At 41.4% G+C, this 19478-nt stretch overlaps 1 protein-coding gene across 1 annotated transcript in view; it reads left to right on the forward strand.

The window, feature by feature from the left end:
• The window catches only part of ZNF827 (zinc finger protein 827), a 318427-nt gene that overhangs the window by 90556 nt on the left and 208393 nt on the right, over positions 1-19478 (forward strand). Inside the window, exon 2 of the mRNA XM_089670488.1 lies at positions 17966-18961. Within this exon, the coding sequence (XP_089526614.1) occupies positions 17966-18961 (996 nt within the window). The remainder of the gene's footprint in view (positions 1-17965; positions 18962-19478) is intronic.

Below are 19478 nucleotides of genomic sequence, written 5' to 3' on the forward strand. Positions count from 1 at the left end.
GCGGTCAAAATGCAGAATATATGCTGGTTGTCTGAGCTTTCAGTAAGCAGGGGACAGGGAGCTGAAGTTACACTCTGTAGAGCTTAGTGAGGAGTGCTCTGAGAGCTGATTGGAGGGAAGGGACACACCCCCTTTGCACAGATCACAGGAATAAAGCTGAGGTTGTCAATCACAGTCTGTGTGCTGGAGATTCTTCCCGTCACCATTTTTCCCTTGGTGTCAGGAAAAGCTCTCCGAATTGACTCATGCTGATAGCAGAGGAATGAGGTAGCAGACAGAAATGACACTCAATGCTCTGGATTGAGACAAGCACAATATTAGAGGGATATGCTTTGTTCATATTTCACATCTGAGGTTTGCAACCACTTTAATTATCTAATAAAATTCACTGCAAGACAGTTATGGCCCATTAGAATTTATTTATTTATATTGGATGTTTCTGGCAAAAGGAATTTAGTTTCTGTATTGAACACATATCATAGCAAGGACAATGGGAGCTGTGAGTGTTTCACCTTGATGGGATTTAAATACTTCTGTTTTGAGAAGCGGCTTATTTGAAAAAAAAAAAAAAGGTTTGGAGTGTTCAGATTTATGGCAAAATGTAACTGCAGTCTGGTAGCCTGCTAGGGAGGATAACAGTTACTTTTTGTCTTGATGACACCCTAAGAGCATCTGACAGAAAGGCAGGCTAAAAATGTAAGTATAAACAAATGGTTAGAAACTCAAAGCGGAACTATACTCACCTCGGCTCCAGCAATTCGGCGTCTCTCTGCTCCCTGTCCAGCTGCTGACATCTTCAGGCAGGCAGCTTCCAGGTCTCAATCACTGGCCACTGTCATTAACCAGGCGGGAATGACATCAATCTTCCTAGATTGTAAGCTCCAAGGAGCAGGGCCCTCCTAACCCTCTTGTATTGAACTGTATTGTTGCTGTATTGTCCCCCGTTATATTGTATAGCGCTGAGCAAACTGTTGGCGCTATATAAAATTGCAGTGAGCTGCGCGTGTGCGGCTAACTGTACAGGGGCGGACAGGCAGGTAAGTAACTTTAATGCAGAAGAGGCAAAGCATTTCTCTTCTGCATTAAAATTCCCACCTGTTCAGGTTTTTTTTTTAACCTAAAATTCCACTTTAATGACAGTTTTATTATGTCTCCATTAAAGGGATGGGGTCAGGCTTAAAGCAGAGTTCCAGATGAAAAAAAAAAATGTTAGTGGCTGCAAAAACTGTAGCTGCTGACTTTTAAAATACAGACACTTAACTGCAGGACGGTGGCACTCCAGGGGCGGGTTACCGTTCATAAATGGCACCAGCCATTTCTAGCTGTGCGTGCTCCCGGGGAGCATGCAGCACCGCGATCCGGTGCCCGCTGTGTCATCTAGACACAGTGAAACACCGATTGTCGGACGGGACCTCTGTACGAGGTCCCGATCATGTGATCACTGATTGGCCAATCAGTGATCACATGCAAGGTAGTAAGCAAGATGTCACTTGTGACATTATTGCTTACTACATGTGAAATCTGTGAATGATCACAGAGATCACATGGTACTAGGCTATTCACAACAGCCTTGTAACATGTGACAAGCTGTGACCAATCACAGCTCACTCAGTAGTAGTTCTCAATGGCTGCAAGAATGCAGACAGAGAGAAAGAAAAATGATTGCTTTTACATCCTATATGGGTGTAAAAGCAATCACTGTAGAGAAAAAAAAAAAATCTTCATCACCTCCCACAAGTTGTACAGTGTCACCATGGTGACACTGTACTGCTAGGGTGACAGTATGTAAAAAAAAAAAAAAAAAACATAAATAATATAAAAATGTAAAAAAAATTTTTTTAAATTATAATTTTTGGTTATAAACTAATTTGGATTATTTTTTTTTTTTTTACTACAAAGATAACGGAATACATTTTGGCCAAGATTTATGATGAAAGATTATTTATTTGCAAAATTTTATAAGAAAAACACTTTTTTTTCAAAATTTTGTTTTAACTTTTTAATTTAAATAGCAAAAAAAATAAAAATCCCAGCGGTTAATAAATACCACCAAAATAAAGCTTTATCTGTCTCAAAAAAAGGTAAAAAATTCATATATGTACAGTGTTGCATGACCGCGCAATTGTCATTCAAAGTTTTTTTTTAGATCAAACCTACAGTTCTAATTACTGATGTTTGACGATGCTTAGAAGGTTTGACAATTTCCATTTATTGATCTTGATAGTAAAAGATTTCTGGAATAACATTTTATGTTCACACTGCAAAAGTGTTTTTACTAAAGTGAAATTAACCTGTCTTTACTTTAAACATACTAATATTATTATACAGGATTTATATAGTGCCAACAATTTACTCAGCACTTTACAATATAACGGGAGACAATACAGCAACAATACAGTTCAATACAAGAGGGTTAGGAGGGCCCTGCTCCCTGGAGCTTATGATCATGTGTAGGGAATAAACCAATAAAAAAATCCCCTGTTAGAGTGCAAAACTGGTAAAAAACACAAACAAACCTGTGGTCCTATTAAACAGCAGCAATAGCAGACACTAACATTTCTTAACTACCTCAATACAGGGCACTTTTACCCCTTTCCTGCCTAGACCAATTTTCAGCTTTCAGCACTCTCACACTTTGAATGATAATTACTTATATATAGAACACTGTACCCAAATGAAATTTTGGCCTTTTTTCACACAGGTAGAGCTTTCTTTTGGTGGTATTTAATTAGGTTTTTTTATTTTTTGCGCTATAAATGAAAAAAATTAAAATAAAAAAAACACATTCTTCTTAGTTTCTGTTATAAAATGTTGCAAATAAGTAATGCTTCTTTATAAATTTGGGCCAAAATGTATACTGTTACATTGCTGTGGTAAAAATAATCCCAGTCGATGTGTATTATTTGGTCTGTATGAAAGTTAGGCCCCTTTCACGCAGGCGTTCCTTATGTCCGTTTTTGATCTGTCCATTTACAGATGAAAAACGGACCCCCCATGTATTTCTGTGGACTTGCGGGTGTAAACAGATGAACATCTTTTTACATCCGTTAATGTCCACATCTGTTAACATCCGTTTTTTTTTAATGTAAGAAAACCCTATTTTTCTTCCACAAAAAAACCCGGAATGGACGAAAAACGGATGTCAATGGATTGTATGCAGCCCAGCAGGTCAGGAAAGGGAGGGGGCGGGGGGGAACGAGCACCCAACCCCCCTTCAGAACCATACCAGGCCACATGCCCTCAACATGGGGGAGTGCTTTGGGGTGGGAGGGGTTCCCCCCACCCACCCAAAGCACCTTGTCCCCATGTTGATGGGAACAAGGACCTTTTCCCCACAACCCTGGGCTGTAGTTGTGGGGGTCTGCAGGTGGGGGGCTTATCCGAAACTGGAAGCCCCCTTTAGCAAGGGGGCTCCCAGATCCCGCCTCCCCCCCATGTGAATGAGTATGGGGTACATGGTACCTCTACTCATTCACAAAAAATGTAGTGTGAAAAAAGACAGGAGTCAATCTTTGAAAAGTCCTTTATTTAAAGAAGGAAAATAAAAGAATGTCCCCCAAAGTAGATCCAACGTCCATTACGATGCCCCGAGAAAAGGAAAGAAAAACAAAGGCTCCGCTCCCAACGCTGGCTCCTGCCATCTGACTGTTCTGGTTTGACAGTTCTTAAATATGTAAAGGGTGGGGCCATCCGGTGACATCACCCATGTGACCCCATCCCGTGTGACATCATCAACCAGGGCATGCTGGGTCATTGTCATACATGGGTCATACATGATGGCCCCTTACATATTTAAGAACTGTCAAACCAGCAGAGCAGTCAGACAGTGGGAGCCAGTGTCGGGAGCGGAGCATTTTTTTTTCCTTTTTTCGGGCAGCGGCGGGCATCGTGATTGACGTTAGATCTACTTTGGGGGACATTCTTTTATTTTTCTTCTTTTAATAAAGGACTTGTCAAATACTGACTCCTGTCTTTTTTCACACTACATTTTTTGTGAATGAGTAGAGGTACCATGTACCCCATACTCATTCACATGGGGGGGAGGCGGGACCTGGGAGCCCCCTTTATAAACTTTTCCCGTTTCGGATAAGCCCCCCGCCTGCAGACCCCCACAACTACAGCCAAGGGTTGTGTGGAAATTTGTCCTTGTCCCCATCAACATTTTTTGTGAATGAGTAGCGGTACCATGTACCCTATACTCATTCACATAGGGTGGGGGCAGGGATTTAGGGGCCCACTTGCTAAAGGGGGCTTCCAGATTCCGATAAGCCCCCCGCCCGCATTCCCCCACAGCCCAGGGTAGTGAGGATGAGTCCCTTGTCCCCATCAACATGAGGACAAGGTGCTTTGGGGGGGAGCTCCCCCCAAAGCACCCCCCATGTTGAGGGCATGTGGCCTGGTATGGCTCAGGAGGGGGGGAGCGCTCGCTCCCCCCCCTTTCCTGACCTGCCAAGCTGCATGCTCGGATAAGGGTCTGATATGGATTTTGGGTGGGCTCACACCATTTTTTTTATTTTGGCATGGGGGTTCTCCTCAAAATCCAAACCAGATACAAAGGGCTTGGTATGGATGGAGGGGGGGACCCCACACCATTTTTTAAATAATTTTTTAATTGCCAGCAATTTTTTTTTACATTCAGCTGTCAGTGGGAAACCCCGCTGACAGCTGATGACTAAAAACGGATGTAAATGGATGAAAATAATGGATGTAAACTCACCTTTTTTTTCTTTGGAAAAATGCGACTGAACTGATGAAAAAACCAAACGCCTGAGTAAAAGGACCCTTATGCAGGCCATAGATGGGTCAAAAATCGGCCAATTTTTTGTTAGTGGGTTAATAGGTCGGCCGTTTTTCGGTATTTTGGCAGATTTTTTTATCGGTAAAGTTTGAAAAAAATCGGCCGCTTTTGCCGATCGGCCGATTTTCGCGGCAATGATGGGCAAATCGTCCGATCTTTTTACGGATAAAAAAATCTGCACATGAGCAGTGACCTGCAAGAGGAAGACAAAAAGAAGAAGAGGATGAAGAAGCAGAAGAGGAAGAATAAGAGGAAGAAGAATAAGAGGAAGAAGAAGAGGAGGAAGAGGAAGAAGAAGAGGAGGAAGAGGAAGAAGAAGAGGAGGAAGAAGAAGAGGAGGAGGAAGAGGAAGAAGAAGAGGAAGAAGAAGAGGAGGAAGAAGAGGAAGAAGAAGAAGAGGAGGAGGAAGAAGAATAGGAAGAGGAGGAGGAGGAAGAAGAAGAAGAAGAGGAGGAGGAAGAAGAAGAAGAGGAGGAGGAGGAGGAAGAGGATGAAGAAAAAGAAGAGGACGAAGAAGAGGATGAAGCAGAATTCCATTCCGGCAAAAAGTGTCCCTGCAGAGAGCTCCGCTATTTCTTTGACAGTTCTTTGACATTTATAGCGGCTACAACAATGTATCTATTTGTTTCCGAATAAAAACATCTGTATCTGAAATGGATACAAATAGATACAATGTTGCAGCCGCTATAAATGTCAAAGAACTGTCAAAGAAATAGCGGAGCTCTCTGCAGAGACACTTTTTGCCGGCTGTAGACGGGAGGAAAATTGGCCGGTTTTCTCCCCATCTATGGCCTGCATTAGAATCTACAAGCTATGGTAGCAATCATTGAAAATTGATTACACCTGATGTACTGATGACCTATCTCATTTCTTGAGACACTAACAAGCCAGGACAGTACAAATACCCCCAAATGACCCCTTTTGGAAAGTAGACATTCCAAGGTATTAATAAGATGCATGGTGAGTTTTTTTTAACCTGTCATTTTTCCCACAATTCTTTGGAAAAATAAGATAGTAAATAAAATTTGTTTTTTTTTCACACAATTGTTAAATTAACAGGCTATTCCTCTCACACAGCATATGCATACTTGCAGCTTCACCCCAAAACACATTCTGTTCCTCTTGAGTATGGGGATATCCAGGGGTGTTTTTACCACAAGGCAAACAAGGCATTTGCCTAGGGTGGCATTTTTCGGGGGGGGGCAGCACTGCCCCTTGGAAGAAGGGACGGAAGAAGGGACACATGGGGATCTGGTGGGTTCCGAGAGATGCTGTGGGTTTCATGACAGTGTATGCACAGCATGACTCTCGTTCCTGGGGATGTCCGGAGCTGTGAAGGTGAGTGTCTTTCTCTCTCTCACCATGGGGGATGGTGGCTGGTGTATGGAGGGCAGTGGTAGTGGAAGGCTTGGGTGGAGGGCAGGGGTGTTCTTGGTCAATGTCAGGCTGTTTCTGTGGGGGGGGCGCCAATTTTTGTGGTGCCTAGGGCAGCACAAAACCTAAATACACCACTGGGGATACCACATGTGTAAGACTGTTCCACTGTCTGGCCACATACAGAGGTCCACCGTCCAAATAGTACCCACAGGTGTTCTGGAGGCATAAATTACACATCTGATTTCCTGACTACTCATCACATTTTTTAACACCCTGGAGCACCAGGACAATGGAATTACCCACAAAATGACCCAATTTTGGAAAGCAAACACCCCAATGTTTATTCTATGAGGCTGTCATTTTTTTCCACAAGTTTTCGGATAATATGGAAAGAAAATGAAAATGTATTTTTTTTTACACAGTTGTCCATTTTTAAGATATTTCTATAACACATAGCATGTACATACCAAAATTTACACCCCAAATACTTTCTGCTACTCCTGAGTATGGGGTTACCACATGTGTAAGACTTTTCCACAGCCTGGCCACATCCAGAGGCCCAACATCCAAGTAGCACCTTCAGGTTTCTAACACATAGCATGTACATACCAAGAATTACACCCCAAAAATATATTCTGCTGAACAAAGGGTAAACAAAAAAATTACTGGTTTTAGTAGTGCAGTTGTCCACAGAGGAGAGCATTGGTCCAGGCAGCAAGCAGGGACTTGGTCAGCGACAGTGAAAGGAGTTGCCCAGGCAGCTTGAAGGAATACTGTCCATAGTCACTACAGGCAGGAAGAGATATTGCAAGCACTGCCAAAGCATTGGTCCAGGAAGCAGGAAGACGTGGTCAGCAACAGCCAGATGAGTTGTCCAGGCAGAGACATGGTCAGCACAACCAAAATATCAGTCCTGATAGTAGGCAAGAACATGGTCCATAGTACAGGTAGCATGCAGAGGTGTGGTCAGTTCATGCATCAGGCAGAGGCATGATGGCAGTAAGTCGGCAGCAGGCAGAAATATCAGGCTTAGGGCCTTGGTCAATTAAGACATGGGCACAGGGGTAGAGTATTCATCCCACCCAATATCTTCCAAGCCTCCGGACTAACAGACCCTTTTCCGGGAATTACAAAACCCAGATAAAACCAAAAACATTGTTTTCTCCACTCGGAAAATCTGTTCTGGAGCCCCTCACATACATGAGACCCCTGTGTTGTCTTGAATCCAACTAATACAGTGGCAGGGCATAAGATCAGTTCAGGAGGCAGGCAAAAAGCATAGTCAATTAACCACTTGGCAACCGCGCTATAGCCGAATGACGGCTACAGCGCAGTTGTCCAGTTCTGGGAGGGCGTCTTATGATGTCCTCCCAGAACGCGCTCTCCTGTGTACCCCCAGCTGCGGCACCCGGCGATCTCCTACGGACACAGCTAATCACGTGATGTGATAAAAGGCCAATCACAGCGGCATTTTACCACGTGATCAGTTGTGTCCATTGACACAGCAGTTCACCGGGTAAATTCAGTTGCCTGTTATAGGCTGCACTTCGCTCACGCTGTCATAGCGCGAGGAAAGTACTGCCGATAACCGGCAATTGTCAGAGAACAGATCGGCACTGATCATCAGGGCACTAATGATCAGTGCCTCCCACCAATGCCAACCATCAGTGCCCAGCAGTGCCACCCACCTGTGCCCAGAAGTGCCACCCACCAAAGCCCATCAGTGCCACCCATCAGTGCCCATCATTGTTGCATATCAGTGCAGCATCATCAGTGCTGCCTATCTGGGCTGCCTATTAGTGCCCATCATTGTTGCATATCAGTGCAGCATCATCAGTGCCCATCAGTGCTGCCTATCCGTGCACCCTCATCAATGCACATTAGTGAAGGAGAAAAATTACCTGTTTGCAAAATGTAATAATAATAAAAATAATAGAAACAAAGAAAAACCTTTTTTTTCAAATGTTTTGCTTTTTTTGTTTATAGTGCAAAAAATAAAACACTCAGTGGCAATTAAATACCACCAAAAGAAAGCTATATTTGTGTGAAAAAAAATTATAAAAATTTCATATGGGTACAATATTGCATGACCACGCAATTGTCATTCAAAGTGTGACAGCGCTGAAAGCTTAAAATTGGCCTGGGCAGGAAGGGGGTATAAGTACCCGGTAGGCAAGTGGTTAACAGACCAAGGTCAATTCACGTGGAAGGCAGAAACGTGATTGATAGTTCAAGCGGCAGGCAGAGGCATCTGTCAATAAACAGTCCAAGGTCAGTTCAGGCAGCAAGCAGAGGCATTGTTGATAAACAGTCCAGGTCATACAGGGAAATAGCAGATAGTGGACACTGGAAAAATATCTTGACTAATAGTGTAGTGATGTGTGATAGATCCAGAAGCACTCTCCAATACAGAGTCCTGGCTGGGAAGGACATTGGGAACAGTAGTATCAGGTGTCACGGCAAATTTGGTTACTGGAACATACACAACATTTTTGGGGGGGTTTGCGGCCTGTTTGGGTAAGAGGGAGGATATTGGGGAAATGCCTCTCATGGAGTCTGGTCAATGAATCAGAGCGAATTTGTTCAGGGGCATGACCATGCGGATAGAGAAGGGCTGTAACAATATCCTCTTGGCACTTCAGGTAGATTAGTGAACTTTGTGTGCACTTAGAAAAGATGACATACGAATTGTACAGGGCTAACTGAAACAAGTAGATGGCAACCCTTTTTATACCAATAGATTGATCTCCTGGTGGCTAAGTACGGCTGTAACATCTGGCCATTCACCCCCCATGAACTGGTTATAGTCGTGTATGCATCTTGGTTTCTGGACGGGAACTTGTCTTGTTTGAAGTTCCACCGAGGTGTCAATATGAATTGAGGAAAGGATATAGACATCTCTTTTATCTGTCCACTTTAGGGTTAGGATCTCTTCAATCACTGTGGGGAGCCCTTGCGGTTGGCCTATTCTGTCCCACAAGCCACAGTTTTCTTCATATAGAGATGGCGGAATAATGGGAGACTTTTGTAGAAATGATCTACATACAAATGGTAACCCTTCTCGAACAGCGGTTCTATAAGCTGCCAAACAATTTTGCCAAATGGCCCCATATAGGTAGGGCATCCAGGGGGGTCTAGCTGGCTGTCCTTTCCCTCATAAATCTTGAAGTTGTAGGTATATCCCCTGGCCCTGTCACATGCCTTGTAGAATTTTACTCCATATTTGGGCCATTTACTGGGGATGTACTGTTCGATGTCAAGCTTTCCAGTAAAGTGGAGTAAGGATTCATCCACACAAATATTTTTGTCGGGGGGGGGGGGGGGGGGCAAACATTTCATTGAAGTACAGCAAAAAAAAGTTAATTAGTTGCCGAATTTTGAATAACTTATCATAATCAGGATGATTTCGAGGAGGGCACTGGGTATTATTATTGAAATCTAAAAACATTATTATCATCTCATAGCGTGTGCTGGGCATACAAGACGAATAGACGGGTATATGATGTATATATTGGGTAGACCACTAGGCATTGACTTCATTTTTTTTGTCAGTCCCATGTTCAGAGTAAGCCCATGAGAAATTTTAAATTCCTCCTCGGTGAGGGGTTTCCACACAAATGGGTGGGCATATGACAAATTGGGATTGCTGGCTATATATTTGCTAGCATACAGGTTACACTGTTCCACAATGTAATTTAGCAGATCATTTGTAAAAAATAAATGAAAAAAACAAATTGGGGTTTCACTTTCTGCTTGCATCTGAGGCCCTGACTGTGCTGTAAAAGGGGGAATTGTAGGTTCTACCGAATTATCGGACAGCCACGTAGGATATAAAAGTACATCTGGGAGGCTAGTATGGGCCCTACCTCATTGTGGAAGGGAAACCCTGCTATTAGTGCCTGGCCTATCATCTAAGAATGTGGCCCTGCTTGTACTCACCATGGCACCAGGATTTGTAGCGCTACTGGTGGATGTCTGCCTATATTCTGGAGCTGTTGCGCTACTTGTACTCGCCATTGCGCTACTGGTGGATGCCTACTCCTTGTCATATCTCCTGAACCACTGTGTTTGGACTCTCTCCTCCTCAGAATCCATTGCTGACCCACTGTTTTCAACTGGCTCATGCTCAGAATCTGAGTCTGACAGAGAGCTCCCTGCTACTCTTGTCCATCATACTCAGTATCTGAAAAGCATCCTCGCTGGTGTATAATTTTTTTAGATATTTTGATCTTCACTGGTACAGGTGTGGATTTTACTCTGGTACACTGTGACAGATGTTATTCACTGGTACTGATGTGGATTTTACACTAGTACTGTGTGACAGATATTGAGCACTGGTAAACTGTGACAGATGTGGTTTTGAAATTGGTAGGCCGTGACAGATTAGGATCACTGGTACAGAAATGGATAACCACTGGTACACCGTGACAGATATGGATCACTGGTGCAGATATGGATGAACACTGGTACACCGTGACAGATGTGGATCACTGGTACAGATGTGGAATTTACACTGGTACACTGTGACAGATGTGGATCACTGGTACACCGCGACAGATGTGGATGACTGGTACAGATGTGGATTTTACGCAGGTACACTGTGACAGATGTGGATCACTGGTACGGATGTGGATTTTCCGCTGGTACACTGTGTCAGATGTGGATCACTGGTACACCGTGACAGATGTGGATCACTGGTACAGATGTGGAATTTACACTGATATGCTGTGACAGATGTGCATCACTGGTACAGATGTGGAAGACCACTGGTACTGTGTGACAGATGTTGATCACTGGTACTGTGTGACAAATGTCGATCATTGGTACTGTGTGGCAGATGTGGATCACTGGCGCACTAACTTGGCCTCTAGTGGCTCTAATTTTAGGCACAGTGCAGAGAATAGACAACTGATCATGTGCAGAGCAGGGTGAGACAGTGCCTTACTGGATTTTAAACTTACAATAGTATGGTGAGGGGAGATCTGTAGCTGCCAAAATCGTATGAAACTAACACAGAAAGAAATATCCCCTATGGGTGGGACTTTAAGGGCGGCAGCAGTCAATGAGCCAAAAAAATAAAGCACAAAGTAAAAAACCATGATAATTCGAAGTTCATTAAAAGAACAAATGTACCAACAATTTGGTGGTCATAATTGCATACAAGATCATACATATAGAAATTTGTAGTCAAGCTTCCGACGGGTTTCGAGATCAATAGACTGCTCTTCTTCAGGGATGCAATAGTTGACTATAGTACATTCTATGATCTAAAAACACAGTACATAACATCTTAATAATAAATATTTTTTTGAAGTATGACATTTATTCATTACGTAATGACATACTAACCCGTTTGTTTAGACCTTTTGGTATAACCACATGAGCGCATTAAAAACCAGAATACTGCAAGCTGCTGTTAACACTGAAACCAGGATAAGCCCAAGATCGCCAAGGCCACTGAGGTTGTCATGAGGTACAAGGATGGAAAATTCACCAATGCTGCTGAGGTTATATTTGATCATTAGTCAGTATCATAATATATGAATAATTCAACCAAATATGGTCTTTGGCTCAATAAATGAATTTAAGGTATAGATGACTTACACTATATAAGGGCAGATTGATGTTACTTTTTTGGCTTGTTGATTGGTGCTTCCCTTAAAGTCCCACCCCATAGGGGATATTTCTTTCTGTACTGGATTTTAAACCGTATAGGTGCTTATTTTTTTTTACACAGCTATACCTGCAAAAGGAGTCAGCATGAAATAATTTATCAGGATTTCATTTTCTGACTAAAGTTTCACTTTAAAGAGCACACTAGGACTTCTGAAACATAGGAACACTCTGACATGGAAAAAACTGCCACTTTTCAAAGACTCTGACTCTGTCTCAACCGTCAATTGTTGTGTGGTGTGACCAAATAGACTTACACACCAATATCATCTGAGTATGCATGCATACAAACTGTGCAGAGACTGGTGGCAGTCTTATATCATGGTAACTATTGTGGTTTGCCAAGAGCTTTCAACCCAGCCAACTGACTTTTTTACTTAAAGCGGTAGTAAACTCTTGTTTTATATTTTTCCATGCAGACAAGCTTATAATAAAGCATACATGTAGGTAAAATGAATATCTTCTATATGTTCACCGTTATATTCTACAGAGAAGCAGCTGGTAACATCACGTGCTCTAAAGGAACAGCATATCTGTGCCATTCCTTCATAGCTGTGTGCCGATACTCCTGCACGCATGCACGTGATTGATGTCATTGGCAGCTCGCCCATTCAAGCAGCTACACCCCAGAAACCCGAAAGGAAGACCAGGTGAAGATGGAAGCCCTGTCAGCTGTGGCAGCATGCTGCTGGAGGGCTTCGTTCTAAGGTAAGTCTTTCATAATATGCTAGTATGTGATTCATACTAACACATTATGATATTCCCTTGCAGCAGGAAACTTTTTTTTTTTTTGGATCAACGAGTTTACTGCCATTTTAGCTAATTGGTGGGGCAATTTGTTAAACTCATTAAGTACCCATAGATATTGTGACCAGAAAATCTTGGACACCTATGATGATGGGTGACAAAGCCAGTGACATCAATCCAACACAAAGGCACAAAAGGAGGTTCAAAGCCCTTTACACATGGGCCTAATATAGGCCGATTCAGTAGAAACTGGCCAACATTCAGTCCGTGTGTACTTCCGTCTGTTTGACAGTAGTCAACAGAACAGCCAGCTTCTGTTGAACTGGCATGCTGGAAAATCAGCATCCGATCGGCATCTGATATCTTCTGGTGGAGAGCCACCCCCCTGTCAGAACGCAATAGCTCATCGTGGAGATATTGGATAGTTAGTACAGCGAGTGCCTCCCGAGCTCCTCCCAGTTTTTTTTTTTTCATTCAGCCAACTGAGTTGAATGAAAAAAACTCATAGTGTGTACCCAGCATCTGACTCTTTTTTAAGAAATTACTTTATAGAGATTACATTTCGTTACAGAATAACTGTACCAATTATTCTGTAAAGGTATTTGCAATTCCATGGAAATGCATATATATCACAAGACTAGACACACAGCATAGATTGCTTATCACTTTTTATTCTCCACACACCAGCTTTTAATCCTGTGATCTTTAATTAGCAGTTCCAATTTACAATGTAATTGACTTCTTTCAACCAATTTAATAGACTTTAAAGGAGTAAACTCATAAAAAGGACAGAGGACACAAACAGCAGCATGTCTTGTGCAAGACAGAATATATATTTGACAGGCAACAAGTGGCATATATGATATACGTAACAGCTGATTTATTAAAATAATTTAGTAAAATATGCTGGTATTTTATTCTCATGCTACTTTGTGAGTGAATTATTTGTTACCAGTCATCATTTACAACACATTGATTTTTTAACTTTAAAATGTAGTTGCCTAAAGAGGTTGCATTATTCTAGCAAGATATTGAAATTTCTCTATACACTGATTTGTGTTTTGATATTACTAGTAGTACTGGAGGGTTGATTTACTCAAGCTGCAATGCCAAATAGATGAATATGGCAAAGTCATTCCCGTTAGGTTACTGAACTGGAAATGTCATATTTTAGGTCATACCCATTAACACCATATCACACATATCATTTTTAAACTACATATCTAAATTTCAATGCGGAGCTATTTTTGTACATGGTGTTGAGAAATAAATTAGAATAATTTAACAGTTATAATGGTCATTATCTCCCTATAATTTGTTTTATACAGCAAAATGTTTGTTATTGTCAGTGTTTGCAGGACTCTGCTTTCTTTTGGGTAAGGTTAAAGGGGTTTGAGAAACTAGATTTCACTGACTTATCCTAATGCACTGTGCAATGGTATATATTAAACATAGTTTAAAGAATAGTATTCCAGAATGCCACTTAAAGGTCACCAGTGTTGTAAACCTTGCTATTCGCCTTTCCAACCCATCTAACAGTACATATGCATATAGGCAGCTGTGTATTTAGGTTTCGTGCTGCCCTAAGCAACACAAAAATTGGCTCCCCCCCATGGAGAGACCCTGACACCGACTGACACCCCCCTCCCCCAGGAAGAGAGCCTGAGATTGACCAACAACACCCCAGCCCCCCCCCCCCCCACCGAGAGAGCCTTTCACTACCACCGCCCCCCATACACTGGCAATCCCTCCACCCCTGTGAGAGAAAATACACCTTCACAGCTCTGGACATCCCTGGGAACAGTCAGGCTTTGCATACACCATCAAGCAGCCCACAGCCTCTCTCAGATCCCACCCAGTCCCCATGCTGTGTGTGTCCCTTCTTCCTTCCCTTCTTTCGTGGGGAGGCATTGCCCCCCTGAAAAATGCTGCTTCCTCCCTGAAAGATACCGCTGCCCCCCTGAAAGATGCTGCCCTAGGCAAGTGCCTTTTTTGCCTTGTGATAAATACACCCCTGCATATAGGCACTGTCAGACCCTCTTCTGGCAGCAGTACATGCAGATCAAGGACACAGACACGGCTATTCCCATTGCTAGAATGTGACAGCTCTTCAGTGTAAACAGAGGGCTTTTGGGACTGTAGTCCCTCAGTCTCCTCCTGCTTTTCATCCTAATGTGGTCTGCAGCATTTAGACTGAATCACTTCTACAGAATAAAGAATAGCAGAGCTGGCTGAGAGCAGACTTTAGGTATGCACCTAGGTTGCCTTGTGGGTGATTAGGCCCTAGATCTTAGGCAAGGGCAGAAGTTCACTATATACCAAAGTATAGTTAGAATATGCACTATTTGTGGTAGTAAACTGACAGCAAACTTACACCTGGTAAAGTTAGGCAGCTCAATTGCCCTTCAGGTTTTATACATGAGGTACAGTTTATCAATATTTCTCACTTGTTGGGTCTATTTGCTCATAACCTCATTACTCTTTCTAAAATAATGTACAGTCATGTAAAATAGTAAGTATACCTCATGGAAGCAAATATGTTGAAACATATTTGATGATGCAAAAATGAAATCTTCATTTAAACAATGCCCACAGATTAAAGTGATATGCTTTAATAAAACACATAGAAAGTTTGTATTTTCAATATTTTATGCAACAAAAATATCAATAGATGTAATAGTGTACTGTGGAAACATTTAGTGTATCTTTGGTGTCAGAAGCTGATACTGCCCCATAGCAGAAATTACTGTTTTGTAGTCCTTGTGCTCAAACTGCCTCTCTGTCTCTAATATTGACTCTTTGAAATTTTGGACACATTTATTCCATTGCAAGATGTTTGATGGTTTGCTTCTATGAACTACCCTTTTTAGATCCTCCACAATAGGATTTAATTCAAGACTTTGACTAGGGTAGTCCATAAGTCTGAATTTTTCATTTTTGTACTATTCCTTGGTAGAAATTGCTAGTGTGCTTCAAATCATTTTAATGTTGAAAGATCCATTTCTGATTCGATTTCAACTTTTGGACAATTGACCTCATATTCCCATGAAGCTCACTTTGATTTGATGCAGAATTCATAGTTGAATTAATGACTGCAAACTGCCTAGGCCATAAATCAGCAAACCAACCACAAAACATTTCCTTCCCCCATGCTTCACAGTTAGTAAGAGGTTCTGTGCCAGGAGGTTCATGCCAGTCATGTTCACTGTTACTGTGGCCAAGCAACTCTATCTTTGATTAATCCACAGTACATCGTTCCATCTGATTGCAGATGCATTCACTTTGACACCAGCTGTTCTAAGAGTTGCCTCTACATCTCACAATGAAATGTTGGAATTTAATTACGCATGGCTCTGTGGCTGAACTGGCATGTTTTGGATAAATTAGCAGTTATTTGAAGTTTACCACTTGTAGACTATTTTCCCTACAGTGGAATGATTGATTTCAAATTATTTGGCAATCTTTTTTATAAATCCCTTGCCACATCCACAAATTTTTTTCTTTGAGGGTCATAGAGATCTCTTTTGGTCTAGGCATAATGGCACCACACAAATGGCAAAAGAACATCAGACCGTAGATATCCGAGGCCTGAGAAATAAGATAGGTTCCTTCTCCATACATCCTAAGACGGTTCTACTCATTGGCACCAAATCTTGATCATCTGATTAAAATTGCATGAATTTTAAGTTATGGTAAATGAAGTGCACTGGCTTTTTCCACATGACACATCAACATTTTTGTTAGATTAGAATGAATACACCCCGTCAGTTTTATGTGTCGTTTGTTCAAGTATATCACCTTTATCTGTAGGCACTGTACAGTTTGAATAAAGATCTAATGTTTTCAGTGGGTGTACTTTTGTATTCTGGAAAATATGCACTAAATGGACAAGGATTTTTACCAAGGTGGCTAAAGGAAGAGCTTGTTTGGCATAACTACCAGCTGGATTCTCATTTTCATCTGTTATGGCAACAAGTTAGTCTTTCAGGATCCATTCAGAAATAGGGCTTACCAGTGGTTTAATGAATGAAACTGTGACAGTATCTCTTTAAAATTAGGCTTGAACAGCACAATTGTTCTTTAAATTGATTAAATGTTCATGAATATGTATCATTTGTTGATAAATAACTTCTGTCCTTGATTAGCCATCCATTTGTATGTATACACCTATAAACCAATAGGGTTTTAAAATGTAAGTGCTTTAAAATTCCAGTTTTTTCAGTTGAAAAACATTGCAGTATAGATGATTATAGTGGTTCTGTCCATGGGATAGTATAACATGGATATCGAATAGCTTCAGTTTAACGTCTTGGAGAACATGATATGCTATGCATCAATATTATATTTGCAGTATAGTGGGCTTAGTATAATACAGTGGGGTCTTAAACACTGTTTATTGCGATGTCCTTTAAAATCGTCAAGAGTTACCTTGGCAACTGATGAATAGGGAGCACTGGGGGTGGTTGACTGATACATAAGAAATTTGTCTTTAGACATCATATTTGAGAAGACATGATTTATTGTAATTTTTAACAGCAATGCATTTATTAAATATAAAAAAGTTAGATATCATAAGATATATACTTATTATTATTCTTCATGTCCTTGCCATTTTAAAACTGTGCATAACCAGTATTTAACTGTTACCTTTTCTCAGTGTTTGAATGACAAAACCCACTCATAATGTAAATGACTGGTTGATGAAGCTGGTACCTTCAATACAGATCTCTCATATCTAGATTTTAGGAGGAATCTAAAATTATAAGTTAGGCTAGGTTCACACTAGTGCAACAGCAACTTGATCCGATTTTGTAATGTGTTTTTGATGTATTTTTATGCGTTTTCATGTGTTTTACATGCAAATGCATTTTTTTGTAGGAGAAGAAGACTATTTACAGCTGACCAGAACATGAACATGTGTTTTACATTTTGTTTTTCGTGCATGTCAATTAATTGTATGGGGCACATAATTGCACTGCATTGCACCAAAGTAGCACCTGTACCTTCTCCAAAGTCACATCGCAGTTGTATTGCATTGATGTGAACAGGCACCATTGTGATTTCCATTGTCATATGATTCTGTGCAGTCCATATTGCATCTCAAAATAGCACTAGTGGGAACCAGGCCTTAATCCCTCTGGCTAACAATGCTAAAATACCACATGGAAATGTAACCTGAAAAAAATTGGGTCTGTATTTCACCTCTTCTATGAATTGCTTTGTACATTACTGAAAGGCTTGCTGTCGATATTCATTAAATATACAGTTTTTATTGTATCTATTAGGTGTGCTTGCTGAGTAAAAAAAAAATGTTTAAATTCATACTATCATAGTGTTGAGATTTTTTTTTTCTATTGTTTGTTTTTTAAGATGGTACCAGACGAGAAGAGGTTGAAGGGGAAGTCAGTGAAGAAGAAACCTGGTTTGGAACAAATTCAGAAACACCATCTGAAGATTCATACGGTGATGTACCTGATAACTTTAAATTGTCTCCTGCTGATCAAGGTCGAGAATCAGCCACATCTCCCGATACCTCTTTAGGAAGTGCAACTCCAAGTTTGGGCACTGATCTGATATTAGAAAATGAACTTTTCAAAGAGACCTCGCATTGTAAAGAACAGTTATCAACTTCAGCATCTTCAGTGGAGGAGGATGACCAAGCAGGTCCAAACAAGCCATTAAGCAGCAACCTTCGACGGCTGCTAGAAGCTGGCTCTGTGCAAATAGGGACTGAGGTCTCTCAGAATGGTAGGGATGACTCGTCAGGTCTTCAGTTTTCTCCCACATCCCACCATGCAAAACAACTCAGTGTTCTTGCCAGGAAGCTAGCAGAAAAGCAGGATCATGGTGAACAATATGGAAGTGTACAAACTAATCGGTTTATTTGGAGCCAGGATAGATGGCTGCAAAATTCAAATAACACATGTGGCCTGTCTCCAGATTCTGCAATTCTAAAACTGAAAGCTGCTGCTAACGCTGTTCTTCAAGACCAGTCACAGTTAAGGACAGAAGAAACCCTGAGGTTTGAGTCCTTTACTTCACCATTTAGTTCTCAGTCAGCTAGTTCCACTTTGGCAGCTTTGTCCAAGAAAGTCAGTGAGCGAGGTATGACATCAGGACAAGAGCGTCATTCTCCAGCTGGCCCATTCCTTTCTCTAGCATCCATGACCTCATCTGCAGCACTGCTTAAGGAAGTTGCAGCACGAGCTGCTGGTAGCATGCTAGCTGAGAAGAAAAAGCCCCACATTTCAGAGGACCCATTGCCACTGCCTGAGGACAAACAAGAAAAGGGTACTTCAGTGCAATCCTTGGAACTGTTACTGCTCCCTTCACCAAAAGGACGGTCTTCAAAATCTGGAAGCCAAGGTATAAAGCCATTTAGATATATTTTTCACTTGTGTATGTTGGGATTATGCCAAGACCAGTCATTTTATTATTCTGATCATCTTTTAAATAAAGTGGGACTTTAAAAGTAGTATTTACAGAATAACTAATTAGGCAACTAATCAAATGTTTAACAAGCTGTTTTACATATCCGGTAAAGCTCTGTGTGAGGTACAAATAACAATCTCAAAAATGTCATGTAAACTTTAACCTTAGCTGTGAAAACAGCATGATCTGAATATTAGTATTAGAAAATTTGCACAATGAAGGAGTATGCATTGCACATAGAGGTAGATCAGCATGTCATCTTTATGGTTGTATAGAGCAGTACGATGGACATTGGGTATTTAGCGACCAAGTAGTAATAAGTGTGGTGTAAGAGGGAAGGATTTGGGTTTCTAGAGCACTGGGCTAACTTTTCATTGGGGTGCATCCTACATGCTAGAGATGGTTTGCACCTAAATGGAAGGGGGTCTGCTGTGCTGGGGGAGAGGTTTAT

The sequence above is a fragment of the Staurois parvus genome, unplaced genomic scaffold (assembly GCF_062004578.1).
Source record: "Staurois parvus isolate SC_StPar_1 unplaced genomic scaffold, SC_StPar_1.0 ptg000090l, whole genome shotgun sequence".
NCBI lineage: Eukaryota > Metazoa > Chordata > Amphibia > Anura > Ranidae > Staurois > Staurois parvus.